This window comes from Ochlerotatus camptorhynchus, unplaced genomic scaffold (assembly GCF_037179485.1).
Source record: "Ochlerotatus camptorhynchus isolate MF236.1 unplaced genomic scaffold, CSIRO-AGI_Acam_v1.1 ptg000138l, whole genome shotgun sequence".
Taxonomy (NCBI): Eukaryota; Metazoa; Arthropoda; class Insecta; order Diptera; family Culicidae; genus Ochlerotatus; species Ochlerotatus camptorhynchus.
In genome coordinates this window covers 443,168-464,480 of record NW_027040628.1, presented here as the reverse complement: position 1 = coordinate 464,480, position 21,313 = coordinate 443,168, and the positions used below count along the sequence as shown (strand labels likewise).

Below are 21,313 nucleotides of genomic sequence, written 5' to 3'. Positions count from 1 at the left end.
CTTTAGAAATGGCTCTTCTTTCGTTGTATTTACTAAAAATATATATATTTAACCAGCATCATATATAAAATTTCACCAAAAATTTAGCAAGTTAGACACCGGTATCCGGTGACCACGATTATTTTCGTGGCTACACCGTAGAACAATATTAGTTTTTCCAGTAAAATGCTTTTGGAAGATTTAAAATCGGATCATATTTGACGAAGTTACAACACTCCAAAGTTGACCAAAAATTTGCCTATCCTAGTTATTTTGAGTAACCCCTGTATGTATTCTATTTTATAGATAAAAATGGAAGGATCGCACCAAAACTGGTCAACTTTCTCGGGCTCTGAAAAACTGCTATGAAATGTCACAAATGAAGACCTTCTTCTTTCTCTTCTTCTTGATGTTGAGGTTTAATGGAGATTTCCTAAGAGAAGAGGTGACAATACGGGGGCGGAAATGAACTACTTTTCTGTCAAACGTGAACCAGCTCCTGATTGGACGATTTCATGTGCGTAAGATAGAGATAGAGATAGAGATATAAATAAAAGAGGAAGAAGCCAATTGTCACCTTTTCCTCTTAGGAGATTTCTTGTTTCGTAACTACCACTTGATCGGGGATCCAGCGGTGTGGCATCCGAACTCGGAGAACTGGGCTCCCGGGAGGCAATCCACTATAGCACAATTTCATGAACACTTAAAACTCAATAACAGCACAAACAAATGGTGTTTAATGCAAAAAATTCAATTATAACGTAAGAATTACACGCAGCAAAAAAAAGCACGTTAGATTTTTCCATTTTTTGCATGTTCTTTTCGCTTTTTAATAGGAATCCGTGAAGGAACTAGCGATACGCTCTAGATGAGTGGCCCAACCAGTGAGACAAGTTTCACACTCCGTCCAACCATGATCAAATGTGGACCGATGATGTGCATGCCTGCGTACGTGAAGTGGCCAATGAATGGTTCTAATCATACCGCCTCAGTGCTTGGAATATGTAGACGTACGTCATACATTGCAGTTGTCGTTCAATCTTTGAAAGCCTCTCAGCATCCACCACCGATTACATGACCAGATTACTGTAAACGAGCATCGATATAATTGTGGGTCCTGGAACCATCGGCTGTCTACGTTGCAAGAAGGGTCTACATTGACGCTCGATAATTCTTTTGCAAAAAAACTCAGGGGACACGCAAAAGTCTAATATGACTAAATTATTCTGTCCTAGATTGGTTAGATCCAGAAGAAATTTTAAGCGGAATTCTGGAGAACAAGGGAAATCTCTGAGAGTATTCTGAGGCAGGTGAGGAGGAACTGATAACTACAAGATTATGACAATAAAATTCCCAGGCAGTGTCATCGCTAGTAAATACAAGTGGTAAGTTTTAAAAATATCGAAGTCTTATTTTTACTTCCAACCTATTCACGTTGTAGACGAATACACAAGTTATAGTACAGTTCCCAGTAATCAACGAAAAATAGCAGGATTCTTATAATTTTTAATAATTCTACAATTTAGGAAAATTATTCAAATCTAGCGAATAATAAGGTACAAACTTTCTCCGTTCTTAATTAATTTAGGCTTCCGATCAGTTCCAAAAAGGATTGAAAACAATTAAAACCAACAATCAATGATTACGCTAAATCAGATAAATAAGTGCTCCAATTAAAATTTGACCTACATAATAGTTTGTATAGAACTGAAAGAAGTGAATCCTCCAAATTGATCACTTGCGCTTGCTTCCTATTATAGTTAATTCAATACACGTGTAGTAGTAGTAATAATACGAACATCGAGAACAGTTAGACTTGAAATGGTTCAATGTGTTAGTGTTTGATTTCGGTTTCATTCTTTTTACACAATGGGGCTGATGAAAAAGCATCGAGGGAAAGAGTTCAGTAACAGTTTAGACTACATATTTAAACAAAAAAAAAACTAATCGTACTCGTACACGCACATTTACACGGAGCGCTTACATTTCTAGGATTCCATTCATCGATTGAATTACACAAATCCTACTCACTACTGCCGGGCTGTTGATTATAACTACGCAGAATCTTTTTCTTCTGATTTATAAAATTGAAAACCTTTCGAGTTCGATCGCACTTTCCTCAAATACTAGAATCGTTTCTTAAAAGTTTTGAAATCGTTCGATTTGACTTTCGGTTTATTAAAAATGTATGTCCCTCGTAAAATTTTCCACGATAAGTTTGCAATTATCTGCAAATAAAAATACCGAATACATTTCCTGTTGCGTTGGAGCCTCTGGTCATCGCAATCCGAGTCCCGTTTTTTTTTCTATTAGATTTGAGATTTCATTTTTTTTTTATTTTTAGATTTATTTTGATGGATTTCTACGCAATGCATTGCCAAGGCAACTAAGAATTTGATTTGTTAAATTGGGAAATACTTATCGATGGATTTAGATTTTTGTTATGATAGTATGTGCACGGATGTCCATTTGCATTCGAACTTTCATTGTAAGAGTTACAGTTGATATTTTTTTTTTTGCGTACTCATCGAAAATAACATTTGTAAGTATGAAAAATAACATTTTTTTTATTGGAATTCAACTTTTTTCATGTCAGTTCACTACCTACTTGGACAATGCAATGCTATTGAATTTTGTTAGAACTGAACACGGATCGGAGGCACCTGATTGAAGTAAAGCCATCCGATGCTTCCCAGCCGCGTTCCGTTTCCCAGTGGTCCGAAAATGTGCCTAAAACTGTGCCTGGAACTGCCCAAACGGTAATCTACAGCTGTCGAAAGATGCAAATTGGTGTATGGACAGCGTTTCGATATGCTAGTTAGACTCGATCGATTGATCCTGGTCGTCGGGGCCGAGGGTGATCATCATCTTCTCGTCCGAGCTGTCATTACTGTCCGAGGAGGCCGAATGAGCCGAGTTTGCCACTTCCTGTAAGATGATTTCCGCAGAGAAAAGAAGAGAAAACATATGAGTCAGCTCCTGTACTGCACCAACTTTAAGAAACACAGCTACGAAGTCTACTAAACATATCGGAAACTATCCAACTAAACCATAAAATCAACTAATCCTAGATAACAACCTGCGAATTGTTGAGGTGTTTGATGCTGTAGAGTGGTGGTGGAGCTGGCGGAGGCTGCTGCAGACCCAGCAGAGGGGCGTGGGCTGACGTAATCCAAACTATGCCAGTGCCGGAACCATTCGTCACGGCCACTGGCTGCATCGTTCCGGTGGCGTGGCCACCGGCAACCATTAGGCCAACCGTAGGCGTTGGCGTCGGTCCCGGCATGGTCGCCACCGCAGAAACACCACCAGGACCGTCGACTCCTGGTTCCAGTTTAGGTTTGACGAGGATATCTAGTCCAGGGACAAGACTCCCTGGCGACGGATTCGGATCTTCTTCGTCTTCTTCGTCATCGTCAATCTCCTCCGCCTTCATGTCGTCGTCCATCATTTCCAGATCGTCGTCACCGTCGTCACTGAGCCCACCCGATTTCATCGAATCGCCCAACTGCGAGGTCGTTTCACAAAACACATACGTATGGACGTGCAAAAATAAAGAAAAAGAAAACTGAACCATCTACTCGCTACCCATCGTTTTTTTTTTTCTTAGAAAGATCATCGCGATGAGTTGCAGACTAAAGAAGGCAAGATCACAAGATCACGCTATGCTAATGCATTGCCAATACTTCAACCTACCTCCATCAGGTACCGCACGTGGTCCTTCTTCAGCTTGTTGTGGGTCCGGATGTGCTTGGACAGGTGATCGCTGCGCATAAACTTCTTGCTGCACTCCGGGCACTGGAACCGTTTCTCGCCGGTGTGAGTCCTTCGATGTCGCTGCAGCTCATCGGATCGCGTAAATCGTTTCCCACAGTACATCCACGAACAGACGAAGGGTCGTTCCCCTGGGAATGAACGTTGTTAAAATTAAAATCTCTCTTCTGAAAGCTCATCAAAATTGCACAGATACAGGAAGATGTCCCAATAAGTGGAAAGAACAGTCCGCGCTCGGTACCAGATGGATTTTAATTTCAGAATGCTAGGCTTTAATTATCGTGAACCATGACTAGACTTTGTCATTTTTTTTTCAAGATCCTGGTCATAGCCAAAATTTTTAAGATCTCTTACATAGCTTGGTGACAGCCAGATAGCGTTAGACGGCAGGAGCAAAAGCGACATAGGTGCACGAATCAAGAAGGCTAGAGCTGCTTTTGTGAGCTTACGAAATGTATGGAGATTTAACCAGATAAGTCAACGCACCAAAATACGAATTTTCAATCCTAACGTGAAATTTGTGCTGCTGATGTTTATCAGCGGAGAACACTCAAAAGCTGCAGGTGATCATCAACCGATGCCTGCGGTATATAATTCGTGTCTGGTGGCCCTTAGCTCTATCGTCGATGTCACCAGAAGCCGTTGATATCGGCTATAAATTCCCAGCCACGCACTACAAAGGGGCGGACACGAAATCTACAAGCAGCGCTGGATTGAAACCCGGCAGAGCATCGCAGCAGAGGCATAACCGGCAAAAACAAGTAACCGCCCTTCCCTTAAGAAGCTAGGCATGATCAGAGTTTGTATGCCTCAGAAAATCTTGGCGTCGCCGACTGGGATTGACCCGAGCCCCTTTAGGATGAGAGTTAATCATGCCTACCACTAAACCATAGGCGTCGCTGTAATTGTAATTGCAATTGTACTTTATCAAACCCCACTGTGCATGAAGTAGTTCGCCTCCTCGTGGTGCCCTGTAAACGTTAATTATCGAACCCAAGGGAGAGATATTGCGACTAAACGAACTACAGCAGAGTAAGGACGCTGGAACCCCGTCCAGCTCGTCCCAGGAGGTCGATAAGCCCTGCACAAACCCTCGTTGTGCAAAGGCAGGAGTGACACCGGGTTCTTAGAGTGCTAAGCACACGCAGCTGGTAAGCGGTCACATCTGTCCTGTGCTGCCGTGGACAGTTGGCTGGCTATCACGTCTGCTCTAGAACTCAGGCGAACAATTAACAGCGAACAATAAGAGGAAGGCCCTGCACAGCTGCTCACTGTGCAGTAGTGAGTGTCACGTCTGTGACACACCACTAGTGTGATGCGCCATAGCGCAACCGGCCCCCTCCCCAGTGTTGGCAAAATCAGAAATCAATTGATATTTTTCCGCTCTCATGGGCTCGCAATATCACGCGTGATATTGGAACAAAATATCATGCTTGATATTGATTTTACAAGCTCCTTTGATATTGCGAGACTATTCACAACGTGCAAACATCAAGCTGAGCGTTGACTAAACACAAACATGATTCCGTTGCACATCGTTTTCTTAGACAGAGAAAGCATAGTTTGCTATCTCTTTTTAATCTTCACCGATGGCAGACGCGAAGGGACTGCTGCAAGCCGTTATGGAAGTTTCGGTTGCATTCGGGTGTAAAGCAAAAATCATTAAACTTAATCTCACCACAGATTGGTGAGATTTGCAGTTGGTGAGTTTTGTTAGCTTGATATTCCGAGCTGCGATATCACAGCTTGCAAAATCAACAGCAGTAGTTTGCTTGTTGATTTTTGTCTACGAAAATCAAGCGTGATCTTGGGCGTTGGTGAGATTTGATTTTTTGATATTTTCCCAACACTGCCCCTCCCATGATGTAATGCTTTCGGGCGGTTCCGGGGAGGGCAAGAGCACAGGGTAAGGTTTAGTGGGTCGGGAGCACTACTTCTACCATCCCCACACCCTGAGTTATCTTCTCAGGTGTCTGGGACCCCACTGTGCGCCCATCTGCACTTGGCTAGGTGAGGACCTACCTAGCCTAAGTGTAAACACATGCTAGACCGTAGGTATAGCATGCCGCTTCTTTCACTAGCAGGCTCAAGCTGTCCCACTAAAGAGCTCGATTCGATGAAAATTACACACACATACATAAAGAGCTGTAACTTTTTAACTATTGTACCAAAAAACTTTCAATGTTCTGAGAAGACTCTTTAGAAAGTACTGAATAAGTTAAAAATATGTCATAATTCAAAAACGAGCTTTGACTTGGGTTTTAATCAAGAAAACGAAATGATAAGGATAAATTTTGTACAGTGGCGAAAAACTACATTTTGCTAATTTTTGAAGGAGTACAAGCAACCCATGATTGAAGCTACACCTATCATTCGATCACAGTAGACTGTATGTAGATAGATAAGAAATATATGTCATTAGTTTTCGCACTCTTGAACAGATTGGTTCGTTTTACTGCCCGCTAATAGGTTATGGGCCCTGCACACTTCTACTGCGCCTGAGGAAGACGATGATGATGCTCCCGCAGCAACGGACTCCGAGGTCGATGATAATCAAGACGACGGTGAATCCAGCGACTTCAACGGTTTTGAAACTGCCACATCCAACGACGAAGATGACCGGGACGACACAATACGTCCATGTGACGTAGTACCACAGGCTACCGAGCACGCTTCCGAGGGACAGGAGGAGTTTGGCGCTACCACAAACGTTCGCCGATCCAGCCGCGCCACAGAGGTTTTTGACTGTCCAGGAGTACTGCGAGCCCCGTTCATTCGAAAGGCGATGAAGTGCCCGGAGCGAGATTTGTGGAAGCGCCGCTATGGAGGAGGAGATCCAATCCTTGCACGAGAATGGCACTTGGGAGGTCGTTCCTTTGCCCAACGATCGCAAACCTGTTGGCTGCAAATGGGTGTATAAAAGGAAGATGGACGGTGACGGTAATGTCACCCAATACAAGGCAAGACTTGCCGCACAAGGATTCAGCCAACGATACGGTACCGATTATGACGAGGTTTTTGCCCCCGTCGCGATGCAGACTATCTTTCGCACGCTGCTGTCGACTGCCGCTAGGAGGAAGCTACTCGTGAAGCATGTGGACGTAAAATCGGCCTACATGTACGGGGACCTAGCCGAAACCATCTACATGAGGCAGCCGCAGCGGCAGGTGCCTGCTGCGAAAAAGTTTGCAAATTGTGTTCGTGTGGACGAAGTATGGTCGTTCGTCATGTGTACTGCTTTACGTGGACGACATGCTTATAGCTTGCCAGGATGAAGCGGAGTACAGAATAATCGAAGCGCCGGGCCAATCGTTGGCCGCGAAGATAATCAGAGCTGCATAGCAATGCTGCGAGCTGAAGGTGGAAGTCGAAGAACCAAGCACATCGACACGCGGTTCAACCATGTTCAACTTCATCCGAGACTTGGTAAGCAACAACGTAATCCAGGTTGTAAACTGCCCTACCGAGTCCATGATCGCCGACGTCTTGACCGAAACGCTGGCGAGTGTGAAGCTAGAGACCTGCCGGAAGGAGATGGGACTTCAATCGATACAGCTTCAGGAGGAGTGAAGGAGTGCATGCAACCCATGATTGAAGCTACACCTATCATTCGATCAAGGTAGGCTGTCTGTAGATAGATAACAAATATATGTCATTAGTTTTCGCACTCTTGAACAGATTGGTTCGTTTTACTGCCCGCTAACTTATGTTTTCCATTTCTTGTTCTATTTATTAACGGATTATGAATCTTTTAGGTGCAATAGAAAAGAGTGCTTTTGTTTGGCGTGAAAGGATTGATTTTTCATTTTACCCTGCAATTTAGATGTCAAAATGAGCCGAAATTTTGGAATGTAATTTCTGACCACAATATTTTGTAATCAAATATTTGGATAAAAACTGAGTTAATAGCATGAATTTCCTTGTATAACTGCTGACACAGGGTGTCTACTACCTTGGAAAACTTGGAAACGCTTGGAAAACTGGAAATCAACGGGGAATTTTATGCTTCCTGAAAAAATCTGGAATTCTCGGGAAATTTCGAAATTTTCGTATCAAGCAATTCTTAAAAATTAGAATAGAATATATTAAAGTACGCCAAGGAACCTTCTCAAAAATTTCAAAACATATTTTTTCTTACAAAACAATACAAACTAACTTTATTTTCCTCGTTATTCATTTTTACTCTTTGAACATAATATTCTGAAGTGGCTTGATCTTCACATAAATTTACATACATTCTGAATCTTGAATTGTTTTTTCAGGGTTCTGAATTATGAATAGTTTCTACAGATTTTAAACACATTTTGGAAACCCTAGACCTAATAAAATCAGACTGGGAGAAATTGTCAAGAATCTGGAACGAAAATAAATATTAAAGTTGACGGACATTGATTTGTTTGTTTCCAAGAACCCAGATTTAAAAAAAAAACAAAGTCCTTGCAAAAGTTCCTCAGCTTATGTACATTAATGAATGAATTTGTTGGGAATTTCTTAGACAGTTCTGCCTAAGGGATTTGTAAGGAACTGGTGAGTATAATTCCAAGAGAAGAAGGAGAATCCAAAGAGAGTTTGGAATGAATTGAATGAACATTTTGAGGATGATTCCAAAGGAATTCTAAGGAAAGTTTAATGGAAATTTCCAACAAAGTTTGAGGTAAATTTCAATGGCTTAGAGGGTTTCGCGGCTATTCCTGTAATCATTTTTAGAGAAACCAAAGAGGCGAGGAGCATTTCAAGGAATTTACAAAGAATTCCATGGCAATTTCAGGAGATACTTAATTAATATCGAGGAGAGTTTATTTCAGGAGAATTCTCCTAAGAACGCCGCCAACGCAAGAAGTATTATAAGAGATAAGATGAGAAGTATTATGAACATCAGGCTCGTCTGTCAAATTACAAAAGAACTTTAGGAAATTTTTGAGGATCTTTCAAGTACTTTCGAATTCGCTTTCGCTTTGTATTCTCCCGAAACTCTCATGGAGTTATACTAGAAATTAACTTGAAATGCTTCGCTGAATTCTAAAAAAAAATCACCAGAATATACTTAGAATCCTTCTCGCAATTGCATTGAAATATTTCTCAAAAATTGTTCTTTCTGAAAGATTCTCAGAATTCAGAGTTCCTTGTGAATCTCACAGCTTCCCTTGGAATTCTACTCATATTAAAAGCCTCCTAAAAATTAATTTGCATTTCACCTCACAAATTCCTTAGATTTCTCCCCGTAATTTGTTTGGCAAACTCTCGGTGAATTATTTTCGAATTCCGTTGAAGATGTTCTGGAGTTATTCTCAGATTTAATTGCAGGGCTGTTACAAGATTTTCTAAATTTGATCCGCGAAATCCGCGATTTCTCAAAAGAAAACCGCGACTTCAAATACTAATCCGCGACAAAAAAAAAACGGTTTTCATTGCCTAAAAATAGCATTTGTATACTACTACAAGGCATTTCAAGCTTATTGCTCATAGCATATTAGATTTTTGCCTGTTCTCAACTTAGTGTTCTTTGAAGTACTATTACATTTTAATTGAGAGCTTTCTATGCCTGTACCATCCTATGCCCAAGAAAATAGAGAAATTTACCAACCCGAAAAATTAATAGACCGGACGGGAATCGAACTCAGTCGCCTCCAGCATGGACTTTCTTTGTAGCTGCGCCTTTACCGACTGAGCTAAAGGAGTATCGTTTGTATGCTTTGAAGTTTTTTAAATAACATAGTATCATCTTCGGTTATTTATGTATAGCATAAATTCTGAGTAATAAGCGAATATAATAAAACACTTACATTATGAGATTTTATTGAATAATACCGGCCTAGATTTGATGAAACATTATTTAAAAAAAATAATGCATTTTCATTCGAACTGCATTTTTTTTTTTGAAAATTGACCTTTGCGTCTCTGACGTTTTGCTGTCCTAAATGTTGTAGTTGATTTGGCTCTAGTTTTCTCAATTTTTTACCGATTCAAACCAAATACCCTGCACATCACATAATCGACAAATTACCAGAGTTTCATAAGCCACACGTGACCAACAAACGTCGTGTATTTACACGAAACTGAAAAAAGCATAAATCAATACGCAGTATTTAAAATTCTTAAAATCTTCCAGGAGTTGAAGTTCTATATGCCTAAAAACATTTAGTGAAATACAAAGATGTGTTACCAAAATATTTAAATTGTATTGGAGATATTTTACAGGTTGATACATATCTTGTTCGATTTCTACTTTTGAGCATTTTGAGTCTCCGGTCGAATTATAATTTAAGATTATCAATACGATGATTCGACTTAATGATAGAATGGGTAAACCTTCGGGAAGCCCCATAATATAATTGCCCAAGTAACAATTCTGGTTTTATCATGGTTTTGAAGAGGCCTTATAGACTTAGAATGGACTTAAAGACCACATTGAAATCGAAAATGTTGCTTGACTGGTTGGGAATATTATTATTGGAGTTCTGATCTTTATTATTATTTTAAATTTATATATTATATTATTATATATTATACTATATATAATAGTAACTTTAACACTAATGGATCATTCGTGACTTATCCCGGTTAGATTTAGGTTCATGATAATGATGATTACCCCTAGGTTTGAGCTGGATAATTTATCTCTAAGATAATCAAGTACATTGACTTCAGCATGAGAGGTATGGATTCAGATCTTTATATTTTACAGGCTAACCAAGGTATTCTATGATATCCTGACTAATTTTGTGTACCTGATTAGCACAAAGTGTAGAAATTATTTTTAATTTTTCTCTGGACCATTCATCTCATGTTTTTTTTTAAAGTTTGTTGATTGTGTACGGTGTCGAACATTTGCAAGCCAAGCATGATCGGGTATGCATGGTGTTTGAGATCGGACTTTTTTTTTTTAATTGGCATGAATTTGCTTCTATATCTTCAAGTAGCTTCGTGACAAGATATGTCTCGGTTAGGCTCTATATTAACACTACTTTACTCAGAAAACTGAAAACTGCAAAATAATTAAAAAAATGTTCATTCAATGACAACCAAAAAAAAAATACCCTGTAAGCTATCTTGGTAGCTCCACATGCTCCAACAAATAAAATAAAATAATAGATTTGTTTTGTAATTTTGAGGAATCTGGATACTTTACCACAGTGAAAGCATAATATGAAAATTGTAAATAGTAGTGTAACAAATGAATATAATTATGCATATTAAAAAAAAATGATTGATTCCATGTAAAAATGCAAGTTTTATAAGGATTTAAATGATTCTTGAAGACCAAATTATGGCCTACAAGACTATGATAAAACCAAAATTGTTACTTAGAATGAGTATACATTATCTTTCCCGGTGCGATTTGGGTTTTCCCGCATTTTCCCGGTTTTTTCCCGGCAAATCCAAATTCCCGGTTTTTCCCGGATTTCCCGGTTGGATGGACAACCTGATTATATACGATTCGTTTATGATTTGACAACGAAAAATTCTATGCTCCCATTGGAAAAAAAGGAAAATGTCTCACATTGGACAGACCTCAGGGAATTTCCGTGTAAATCCAGTGGTACTTATGGAATTGAGATCATTTCTCGATTATTTGCAGGATGTTTGGTTTGAACCGGTAACAACAACAAAATTGATGACAGCAAAATAGTCCGGGACGGAAAGGTTACAATGAATTCCACAATTTTTGTGACAGCACGTCAGTCCCTTCGCAATTTAATGTTTCCGCGATTTTCGCGACTGAAAGTTCAAATCCGCAACAAATCCGCGAAAATCGCGAAATCCGCGAAATTCGCGAAATCCGCGCCTGTTGTAACAGCCCTGTAATTGCAATCCTCCTTTTTTAGCTTCGCCTCACCCTTATGGATTTCCCATCTTAGTAGTCCAATGAACTTTCCCTAGAAGACCTTTAGACTTTCATGGAAGCACTATGAACTTTCGTTCGAATTTCTGTAGAATTTCCCATAAGTACTGTTAACTTTTCTTAGAAGTTTTTTTTTTTATATCTTTATTAAGGAGACTTTCAGCCGTTGGCTGGCTCGTCTCCGCTTTTTCTTAGAAGTGCTATACCCGTCATGTGGCAGTCTTGTTAATTTACCGTGGAGGATCAATGAGTTTCTATCGAATCTCTGTTGAAGTATTGTAAGGTTTCCATAGGAGTGCTTTAGACTTTTCAAGACGTCTTGTAGACGTTCCTAACAGTTGCATGGAGTTCTCTTAAATGTTTCGTGGATTACTTTCTAGACTTCCAACTGGAAACTTTCATTAACAGTTTTTCTCAAGTCCCCAGAAATATCCTCAAAGGCTTTTGGCGTCACGTAGAAGTCCTGTAGATGTTCCTAGAAGTCCTGTAGACTTTCTTAAAAGTTTTATCGACTTTCTGTGCACGTCCAGTAGACTTTTCTAAAAGTCTTATGGCCTTCCCATAAAATTCATGTTAACACCCCTTCAAGTTCTGTGAACTGGTAAATTAGCTTTTGCTTTCAAGATTCTAGCAATCGTAAGACTTCTTGGTTAAAAATCTGACTAACTTTGATGAAGTAGAAGGTGACAAGCTGAGGACCTGAAAGTTCAAACAACGATTCACCTCTGTGTCAAAATCATCAAAACTCACCTGTATGCCACCGGAGGTGCGCCCTCAGATGTGACGTCTTCCCGTACACCTTGTTGCACCCGCTCACGTGGCAGATGTGTTGCTTCTTCCGGTCCGATGGCCCTTCGCCCTTCGTTTCACAGTTCGGACAGGTACAGGCGACTCTCCGCACCCGCGGTTTGGGCGTTTGTTCGCCGTTGCCATTACTCCCCGTCCCGTCGCCACTTCCCACGCTGATGTTCACGTTCACCGACGTCTGCGTCGTGGGACTCAGTATCTCACCCTTGATCTGGTGCGTCCCAGCTAAGCTGGTGTTGATCATCGGTTGCGAAAGTGAAGTAACTACCGTGCTGCCAACACTGGTGCCACTGGCACCAGTGTTGCCAGCATTGATGCCACTGCCACCGCCAGATCCAACGGCTGTCGCCGTCGTCGTCGTCACCGCAGCCACCGGTTGTGGTTGGATCGGAATTACTTCCTGCTTGATGTACCACTTACCGGGGTCGCTTGGATCCGGCTTTATATTTGATAATTGATGCGCCGCTGCCTGCTGGAGGGATATAGTTTGCCCTGCTTGATTGACCGGGTTCAACTGAGGCTGCGACGCCGCTGTTTGCGGTTGAACCGGTTGCATGAAATTTGTCGGGATCACCTGAACGTTTCCGATGCCCGGAATGTTTTGGACCGGGATAGCTTGCAGTCCTGGGATATTGGGCATCTGAATGATGTTGGCTGCATTCTGCCGCAGCTGCGGCAGCGTGCCGGAAGGTATCACAGTGATCTGCTGTCCGACTTGCGGGCCAGCGATCGTAATCGGTTGGTGCTGGGGTTGCGGTTGTGGTTGACCCTGTTGACCATTGTCCTGACTAGCTGCTACACCGGATTGAACAGTACCCGCCTGCAGGGAAGATACCAGTTGGTTACCAGCATTCATCGCAGTAGGAGCCGACGATTGTGCCAGGTTCGATGGTTGCTGGAGTATTATATTCTGCGGGGCTTGGGCAGGCTGTAGACCAGCTAAGGAATTCAGCGAGGTTAGCTGAACTTGCTGTATCTGACCGCTTGGCGTGATTATGTTAGCTACCTGGGGAATTTGTGGTATCACTTGCATCTGCGGTTGGACTAGGGCCGAACCGAATGCTTGAATTGGCACATGGACGGTCTGGTAGACGGTTTGGCCGTTACCGGTCGAGATCGGAACCTGTACCGGTATGGTCTGCTGCATGGGAAACTGAACAACCTGCGGCATCGCTCCGGCCTGTCGCACCTGCACATTTTGACCTGCAGAAGTGACGAGAGTTATGTTAGTGATGTCATACAGTGAGCCGCTGAACCCATCACCGAAGGTAAACAAAAACAATAACTACATGCAAAACGAATGGAGTAACTCAATGCACGTCAGGAGTCGAGAAAACATAAGCGTAATGTACAGAAAACAGAAAAAATGAAGATGAGCGTCAATTACCTCCTTCCAGTTTAATGGTTGTTATATTGTTAGGCAAAATGTTCTGAGCGGTTACGGCTGAGGTGGGTACTTGAATATTGGTACCGGGAATGGTAATGGTAGCTGGCTGGACTTGCTGAATATGCTGAGTTGCGGGTTGTTGTGTTTGAATCTGAACCTGCGCTTGTGCATGTTGGGTCTGTTGCTGTTGTTGTTGAGCTTGAGTCTGAGCCTGTTGCTGCTGCCCTTGGGCTTGGTTTTGTTGCTGATTAGCAGCGGCAGCATTGGCTGCAGCTACAACAGCCGCTTGCTGTTGCTGCTGCTGCTGTTGCTGTTGTTGCTGCTGCTGATGCGCTAGAACATTGGCCGTATTTGTCGTACCCAAAGGGATTGTTATATTAGTTCCCGGGATAGTAAGCGTAGCCTGACCAGCTGCATGGAAATACAGAGAATTCGAGCGAATGTTGGATAAGGTTACGTGCGTGCAATATACAAATTTTGAATGGATTCAATGTGTAGGATGATACGGTGTGGCAGAAGGACATGCTCTGCGTGGAACAGTACTTGTATCTATGGCGAACAACAAAGCGTTACAAAAGTGCGATTGATGATACAACGAACGAATAACACCAGTCATGAACCACACCTTTAGAATTGCATACGGATATCGAGCACTTACCATTAGGCAACTGGACTGCCTGTGTCATGTTCTGCAGGAAGTTCGGAACAACCCCATTGGGAGCCCGAATCAGTTGTCCTGACGGGGTTATGAAGGCCTGTTGTCCGTTGATCTGCACAGCTTGCGCACCGGCCAGTTGGTTTCCTTGTATACCTCCAGGAACGAAAAGCGTCTCCTGCCCATCGACGTTGATCGTCTGAACGGGCTGGATCATCTGGAACAATCCATTGGGATTCTGAATGAACTGTCCACCCTGAAGGAATTGCTGGGGCAGTCCTTGGAGATTCAGAATCTGCGGCTGTTGAACCTGAGGCGGTGAGGTGACAAAGGTTTTAACTGGCGTTCCAACAGGTGTTGTAGTGGCCGACGAGACTTGCACCGGTGTCCCATCGGCAGTGGTGATCGTGTTCAACTGATGCTGAGGCAGAAAATTTTGCAGCTGCTGTAGCGTGATCACCTGTGGTTGCTGCTGGGGAATCTGAGTAAGTTGTTGGATCTGCTGAAGCTGAGTCGGTTGCTGAGCTTGCTGCTGCTGAACTTGAGCCTGATGGGAAGCAGAGAACGAGCGATGAAATCCGGACAACAAATGATTGTTGGCGGATTGCTGAAGATCATACAAACTCACCGCTTGAGGTTGTTGTTGTTGTTGCGGCTGCTGCTGTTGCTGCTGTTGTTGCTGTTGTTGCTGTTGAGCTTGATGTTGCTGTTGTTGCTGTTGGGCTTGTTGCTGCTGCTGCTGCTGCTGCTGCTGCTGCTGCTGTTGTTGTTGCTGCTGTTGCTGTTGTTGTTGTTGTTGTTGTTGTTGCTGCTGCTGCTGTTGTTGTTGAGCTTGTTGTTGTTGTTGTTGAAGCTGCTGCTGCTGGTGTTGTTGCTGCAGTTGCTGTTGATGCATTTGCTGTTGCTGTAAATGTTGTTGCTGCATTTGCTGTTGCTGCTGCTGTATTTGCTGTTGCTGCATAGCCTGCTGTTGAGCAGTTTGCGGCTGCGAAGCAGCCATAATGGCTGCGTTGAGTTCATTGCCCTTAAAGAAGACCATTGTTATTAATGATGAAACTATTGCCGCTGATACACTTGTATGGCCAACTATGAGCATGAGCATTATTTGTATTTGTATGAGCACACTTGTATAGTTTTTGGATTTGCTCATAATGTATCACACAAATAATGCTCATGTTCATAGATTGTCATGCAAGTGTATCCGCGGCATATATTGAACTTCAAAAGCGCAAAAAGAGACAAAGGATAACACCAGAAGCCATTCCCAAAAAGCAACAAATTAAGAAACAATCGTATTGTGAACGGACCTGTAATCCTTGGGCTTGGAGTTGCGCCACTACCGAGGCACTGACGACTCGTATCTCTTGCCCGGGCGCTAGATTGCCCTGGGACGAGTCCATTAGGCGGGCGGGATCAATGTTTCCTACCGATCTAGAATAGTACTACTTTACGTCGATAAATGACACCACTTTTTCTTCCGACAGATCATTATTACTAAAATTTGTGTCGATAGTACTACAGTTTTAATAGATTCGTTGTTTCGAGCAGTCTCTCTGTTTGTTGGTTGGTTGATCGGTTGGTTTTAGGTTCCTCTAATAAGAACTGTTACGTGAGCTGAATGGCTCACTGGAACGGGTGGATAAACGGAAGAAGGTGTTAGAGTTATTGTTTCAAAAAGAAGATTAACTATATTAGATAGTGGCGAAACGGCAGCGATAGACCAAGGAAGGGATGAGCATTAGTTCAAATATTTAAATCTTCGATTCAGCATTATTCAGTGCTTACTAGCAATAATGAAGCTCTACATCGGCATTGCACAGGGCTAAGATTATAAACGTTTAATTAATAACTCTTAAAACTAATCCCAGCTCTGCGTTAAGAGCCGCAGTTCAGTTGCAGGCTGTCGCAGAAATATGTCTAAGTCGGATATGTTGAAACCTTGGAACATTTTTAAAATATGTTCAAGAGACTTAAAGTAACGGAACTCGAAAATTTTTCAAAGAGTCAGAAGTTCCCAGGAAACACGAAACGACATATCCTCGATCCAGGTTCAAAAACATGGTTGACGTTGACTTCTTCTTGGGACGTCTTTCTATTTTAGTAGCTTCATATCGCCGGTATTAAACGATCGTCGGTCGTAGTGGTTTGTTCTGATGTAAAGAGCACGGTGGAATATTAGCTACCGTTTTTGCTTACTGATCGTGGGTACAATCCCAGGCTCCTTCTTGCTATACACTGAACGAAACCCTTCGCAATACTTAGAATGATTATAGCTTTGCTCGAGCTTTTGACAATATGATTTGGAATTGCGGATGATTACCTTATGGTTGAATTCGTCATCAGCTGATAAGCATCCATATGACTGTCATCCAAATAAAGTATATTTATTTGAAAATTGGCTGCACAAACATAAAGCGCTCAGAGGACAACCATTTAAGAATAGGATGACTCGCAAATGCTTTAAATTAGATTTAAAATTCGATTTTTTAAATGTTCATATGGAATAGCTATGAACAGCCATTCCAACATGGATGCAACAATCGTTTGTTGGTAGCGAAAACTTCCTCCACCACGACTTCCACGTTTTACCAATGTTCGTACCACCTCTGATAGCGATGGCTTTGTTTCCACCTTGTTTGTCAACTCAGGTCTACAAATGATGTTCGATAGAATTATTTACATCATCGTTTTGGACGATTTGGGGCTGAACCAATATCATATGCATTTCAATTTGGGATGCCAACTATTATACAGAGTGCATTACGTATTTCAACAGTGGTCCGTTCCCTTCTAGAAAAAATGTTTATCCTGTATTCGAGAAGAGCATCATCTGATAATAAAATAACCATCATCCGGTTGCAGCAATCATTCGAAAAAGCGGATTTCGATGTTTCGATTTGAATGGTCTGAGGTTTCATTCGAACAGAGAAGCGTTTTCTTGGTAAAACATCTTAGATCAGAACCGACATTTTTTTTTTCGGAAAGATCAGATTTTTTTCGGAACTGGCGAAATACATTTAAAAATGGCCAAAAGCAAGATTTTAAAAATATCTACTTTCAAATCGCTACATCTCGAAAACGGTGCGACTTAGCAAAATTTTACTTAGGTGCTTTTTTATTGTAAATTTGGTGTACTTTCATTATATAAAGTCAAAATAGTAATTTGACCAAGTTTTGGATATTTAAAAAAAAAAAAAGATGCATATTTTTTGTTTTCATTCATTTCATTGATTATCTTCAATATTACGCAAGACACCAAACCTATCGTTTTCGAGTAAAAATATAGTTGATATTTTTTTATAGGCCCTTTGCAAAAATAAGGCTGGATTCAAATTAGCGATATAAAGATACAAAATGGCATAGGAAGTACGTTTCTGCAAATTTTCAACCAAATCAAAAAAATAAACTGATTTGCGAATTTGTATGGAATTGCTCAACTATCACTTTTGACTACCATCGCCGATTTCTCGCAATTCTCTTTCCCATCTATTGGTAATATTAATGTGTATGATTCAATTGTTATTAGCGAGATATTGACGATGGAAGTCAAAAGTGACAGTTACGTTATGTTGAGGTATACCTGTACTCAAACATTATTTACATTGTTAAAATTACATAACAAAAATTTACTAACGAAATTTTCAAAAATTTAAACATAATTTAAAAAAAAAACTTCAGATTTGGCGTAATAGCTTTTGAAAACAAACACATCTATCGTCAATTTCTCACGAATAAAGGCTTAACCTCATAAACAAACTATAGCTAACGTAAGAGGAATCAATGCTCTACCTGATAGTGTTATTAGTTTTCGAGATTGAGCTTTTATTCGCGAGAAATCAGCGATTGACGTGTTTGTTTACGAATGGAATTACGTTCCGGAACTACATGATAATCCGATAAAAACAATACGAAATGTATGATTCGAAAACACAATTAACACGCGGGCACTTGCACCACTGACATCAAACAACAATCCCGTTTCACCCACACCTAAACGCATTGTTTACATCCATTAAAATATTCTAAACACTCGCACCGCACTCTCTTCCCGCGAGCCGACACGCACATTAGCGACCCGCACTACACGTGACTTTCGAGAAGCATGCATCGCACATCAAAAGACGACGAGAGTGGGACAGTTTTCCCGGTCCCACCCCAAAATTATGCTGCACGCGGTGCACCCCCAGCTGAAGAGCGAGAGCGGAGAGAAAAATCCTACTCCATCCAGCCTGGTGAGCCTGAGCCTACTCGGATGAGGGGTAAAAATGTGCGTGCCTCTCCGATAAACGCAATCGAAGCAAGCGATCTGCCTGCACGACTGTGTTCAACAGACCGCCCGGCCGACGAACGGGAATCAAAACAAACCGAAAATGCCGAAGTTGTCGGCTACGGCCAGTGTCGTTTGTGTGCGTGTGGGCTGTCTCGCGCGGAAAAGAGACCACACGCCAAAAGAAAAGGAGGCAAGTTCTCTCTCAGAAGGAATTCCAAAATCAGGAGAGAATCGGTCCGAGAGATACGAAGCACCACCCTGTAGGCACTCGATTACGGTTCGCGAGCGAGAAGGCGGAGACAAGTATTGCAATTGGATTTTTAGAACCAAGATAACGCAACAAACACAAAGTCATGTACAGTTTGTGATAGATGGCAATTTTGGGGCACTCTAATGCTATTTTATGACGTTTTCTATGCAATTATACAGAAATTATCACGAATTCTGGTTGTAAAACACGTTGACCAAAGTATTCGAACAGCCATGGTCCGAACGTAATAATCCAGTGAAATGTAGGAGGCAAAAAGCACAATTTTCTTTCCACGACGGCAGATCCAATATGGCGCCCGCCATTGGCGACGGGGCACTTTGATTAAAATCGAAATACGGGTCACATCAGGCACATTTCCGGCACGCTATCATAAAATAAGCACTATCGACATTAAAATCACCATTTGGAGGCATACTCCGGGGCCGTATCAAGCACCGAACGGGCGTATTTTGCGCCCAATTTTGCAATCGTCGCGCGGTTCATTCACTTTCAAATTAGAGCGAGACACTGACAACTGACGTTGGCTGGCATTGGCAGGGCGAGTGAGAGAAACACCCCGAAAGCCCCCGCCCAGGGGAGGGTAAATACGAAACACCCACCAGAACGATTTCCACTCGCAATAAAAATTTCCTGTCGTTGTTCACTCTGAGATTCAAAACGTCAGACTAACTTACACCAGAACTGAACATACCTTCGCCGGAACCGGATCATCAGCCGGTTCCTTCACTACGGATGCTTCCATTATTTCGCTTCACTTTCGAACTGGTTCCACGGAATCACATCTCATCGAAAAGGTCATTTTTCTTCACTGCTTACACTTGGCCCATACCGTATTCACATATCTCAACGCGTAAGTACACAAACATAAAACAATCTGCTCACTTGTATGTGTGGCCTCCAGACTTTCTTTCTTTTTCCAAAGTCACTAGATGTTCAGCTAAAATTTCAAATTTTTCTCTTATTCAAAATTTGGCAATCAATCGCACTGCCCACAAACAACGCAAACTACTAGTTCTATCGCTTGACGCCACTTCTGACAGCTGCCGACAACAATGAATGACTTTTTCGATGTCGCGAAAAAACTCAGACAAAACGCTGATGCCTCTTCTGGCTGGCACAGAGGCGTGTGGCTTCTGCAAAGCCGAAAATGGGAGAGAACGCGTTAACTTTAGCCACTCCGCCTCACGAACACACCAGCAAACGGAGGCAACGCAGCAATAGGGTTGGCTACATGCATAAAATTGTATTAACCCAGATTATACCCAAAAACTTGAGAATGTTTTTTACTATTTGCTTCAAAAACAACCAACCAAGTGCGAAACCGAACTTTTTGTCAGTGGGAACCTCAACCTGATTTAAGTTTTAAAAACAAACGATCAAACTGAAGTTTGTCAGAAAACAAGCAGACCCGATCTTAATACCCGATCCAGGTTGGAACTGAATAATAAACAAATTCGCTATTAGTTAGGAAGTGTAATTTGATATAATTTTTCGGAAACCAACCCTATTGCTATCAAATCTAGGTTATGCAGCAGCACACAAACGAAACGATTCGAGCAAAACACAAACGGGGGAAAGAGAGCGAGAATCGTACAAAGCAGCGGGCAAGTTTTCAATAAATGTTGTACCCTCCGCGCTCTGCAGCATAATTTGGAGGCAGGGAATGCTATTTCCAGCATCACCCAAGTTGATTTTTTTATGCCGGACTGTCTTTCCATAGTACCAGTATACTAGCCGTGTTTGATTGCACATGACTTTCATAATATGATTTTTTTTTATTAATAATTAAATTTAAATTTCACTCTATTTTCTCTACCTTCTAATTTTCTAGAAAGTTGTAAATAAGAATTTTCTCGATCCTGTCACATAAAATAAATCTAAAAATCATAGGTGGTTCTTAGAACCCCAACAACAGTCAAGAGCGCTAACCCAAAGCCGATAGCGAAAGATTGGAGAGAGTAACGCCGTGGACTTCTCTTTCTTACTCCCAAACAAAATCATGTAGAAACCCTCGCTTCATCGCGCACTGCCTACCAGGAACTGGGAGGGCTGCTAGGAGGAAGTCCAACATCGCCTCGTTCGCATCGGTTAGAGCATAAGCATGGAAAAGGCGTCGGCGCTGTTGCCACGTTTTTCCCCGGATCGAGGTAGGCCTCGGCATTGGATTTTTTTGGTAACGCGTTTCATCCACAACACTTTCTCTTTCACTCTCCCTTACCCACTCCCAAACTACATCGCTGTGCCGTTTATGGGATAAACACGGCCAATGCTGCTGCGGCTCTAATGCATCATTGTGCTAGCGTCGTATAGGTTGGCCCCTTTTGGCC

General features: G+C 41.8%; 1 protein-coding gene across 4 annotated transcripts; it reads right to left on the bottom strand.

Annotated features, from left to right (window-relative positions):
• Nucleotides 1–2,772: 2,772 nt before the first annotated feature.
• LOC135700560 (transcription factor Sp4-like) lies at nt 2,773–20,094 on the bottom strand. 4 transcript variants are annotated; one of them, XM_065221086.1, is made up of 9 exons: nt 19,387–19,521; nt 15,753–16,071; nt 15,074–15,469; nt 14,449–14,992; nt 13,791–14,201; nt 12,347–13,606; nt 3,676–3,884; nt 3,059–3,487; nt 2,773–2,907 (listed from the first exon to the last, which is right to left on the bottom strand). In XM_065221086.1, exons 2-9 carry the CDS (start codon nt 15,843–15,845, stop codon nt 2,794–2,796), a joined length of 3,456 nt encoding a protein of 1,151 aa, XP_065077158.1. In that variant the 5' UTR covers nt 15,846–16,071; nt 19,387–19,521; the 3' UTR covers nt 2,773–2,793. The 4 variants fall into 4 exon arrangements, with proteins under 4 accessions (XP_065077158.1, XP_065077157.1, XP_065077156.1 ...); XM_065221085.1 differs by lacking the exon at nt 19,387–19,521 and adding an exon at nt 19,678–20,094 and having other exon boundaries at nt 14,449–15,469; XM_065221084.1 differs by having other exon boundaries at nt 14,449–15,469; nt 19,387–19,524.
• Between the last annotated feature and the right edge of the window lie 1,219 nt (nt 20,095–21,313).

Excerpts from the sequence above, each read along its gene's own strand:
- LOC135700560 (XM_065221085.1), bottom strand. The coding sequence starts at position 15,845 with ATGGACTCGTCCCAGGGCAATCTAGCGCCCGGGCAAGAGATACGAGTC. Across the intron at positions 3,885-12,346 it reads GCACCTCCGGTGGCATACAG|GGGAACGACCCTTCGTCTGT; the intron begins GTGAGTTTTGAT and ends GTTCATTCCCAG. Across the intron at positions 2,908-3,058 it reads AACACCTCAACAATTCGCAG|GAAGTGGCAAACTCGGCTCA; the intron begins GTTGTTATCTAG and ends ATCATCTTACAG.